Source organism: Sphaeroforma arctica, assembly GCF_001186125.1.
Source record: "Sphaeroforma arctica JP610 unplaced genomic scaffold supercont1.4233, whole genome shotgun sequence".
Lineage (NCBI taxonomy): Eukaryota > Ichthyosporea > Ichthyophonida > Sphaeroforma > Sphaeroforma arctica.
Genome location: NW_014036325.1, coordinates 1 through 1,288, shown reverse-complemented (window position 1 = coordinate 1,288; position 1,288 = coordinate 1). Strand labels below are relative to the sequence as shown.

Below are 1,288 nucleotides of genomic sequence, written 5' to 3'. Positions count from 1 at the left end.
GTGTGTGTGTGTGTGTGTGTGTGTGTATATATACATAGGCGACGTACTGTGCCTATTTATCGTTCATACGTGTCTTGCACACAATTCTCTACACACCTCAGCAGGATAACCGTATGGCCCATGCCCCCAACCACACTCTTCACGGGTGCCAGAGAGGCCACCTTGTGTGGAAACTCAACCACGGGTGGCTGTTGAGACCAATTATTCGGCAAAAAATATTGTCAAATAAAATATATTGATTAATTCAGCGACACATTGCGAGCACGTTGTGTATATTTCACGCGTCTGTTACTAGATGAGTATGCAGTTTTCCATCATACGCGCAAAACACCTTGTGCGAAGCCATACAATCAAAATATAAACACTATTCTACCAAGCACGTATCATACAGTACCAAACAGCCCAGATTGTTAACAATTATTCACAGCCATCCATCACGTATTACCTACACGTATGCTACGTCATAATAACTCGCAGATTCAACCCGCATGCCCAATTATTGACCAAGCACAGCTTTCGCGGCCCCTTACTTCACAACGATACCCTTCACTCGGCGTGCACCTGAAAAATCAGACATGTGAACCTGTTCGTACCGACGCATAGACAACACCAGCAGCAGAGTAAACGAGCGAATCGCTACAATCAGCCACCACAGGTACATAGCTTACCGATGGCTTCCCCTTGCCGTACGAAGCACACTTGCCATATCGGTTGCTGCCCCACATGAACAAAGCACCTTTGGAGTCTATAGCCATGCTGTGTGTGGCGCCCGCCGCTATATACACTGCCGTATATAAGTTTAAAGTTGAGATTGTATCAGATGAGCGATAGAGTATGAAAGTGGGACGGTGGATGTATACATACTCAATATAAGGAGAGCGCTTGAATGTATATTGTTGAAGTGTAGGTATGGGCCTGCACGTCTAAGATGATCACCTTGTTCAGTGAATTGTCCACAGAACGTCCCATGCTAAATACGCCCACATGCACACATATATAAAACAGTGTGCGTTCGGTTGGTATAAGGCTACGCACACGCTATTATAGTGGCAATACATACCAGGCCCACAATTCAGAGGCGGGCGCAAGTTTGTACTTACCTATATCACGAAGTCGAGGTATTTTCTTGGGTTCGCATGCGTAAGCTTCCGTCCCGCCCAAACCCAGCTGACCCCAACGATTGTAGCCAAGCGCATGCACAGTTCCGTCGCCTGGTACACAGAAAGGCGAGAAAACGATTAGAGTCGCTCGAGTGTATCGCAAAGATTTATAATGTACACGTCCATTT

The 1,288-nt window shown here is 46.2% G+C and overlaps 1 protein-coding gene across 1 annotated transcript; it reads right to left on the bottom strand.

The window, feature by feature from the left end:
• Positions 1 to 56: 56 nt before the first annotated feature.
• Positions 57 to 1,211, bottom strand: SARC_14159 (hypothetical protein; the record flags this gene model as incomplete). Its single annotated transcript, XM_014291708.1, has 3 exons — positions 57 to 188; positions 669 to 784; positions 1,101 to 1,211. Coding segments are annotated over 3 exons (359 nt in total), but the record flags the coding sequence as incomplete, so codon positions are not given.
• Positions 1,212 to 1,288: the final 77 nt, after the last annotated feature.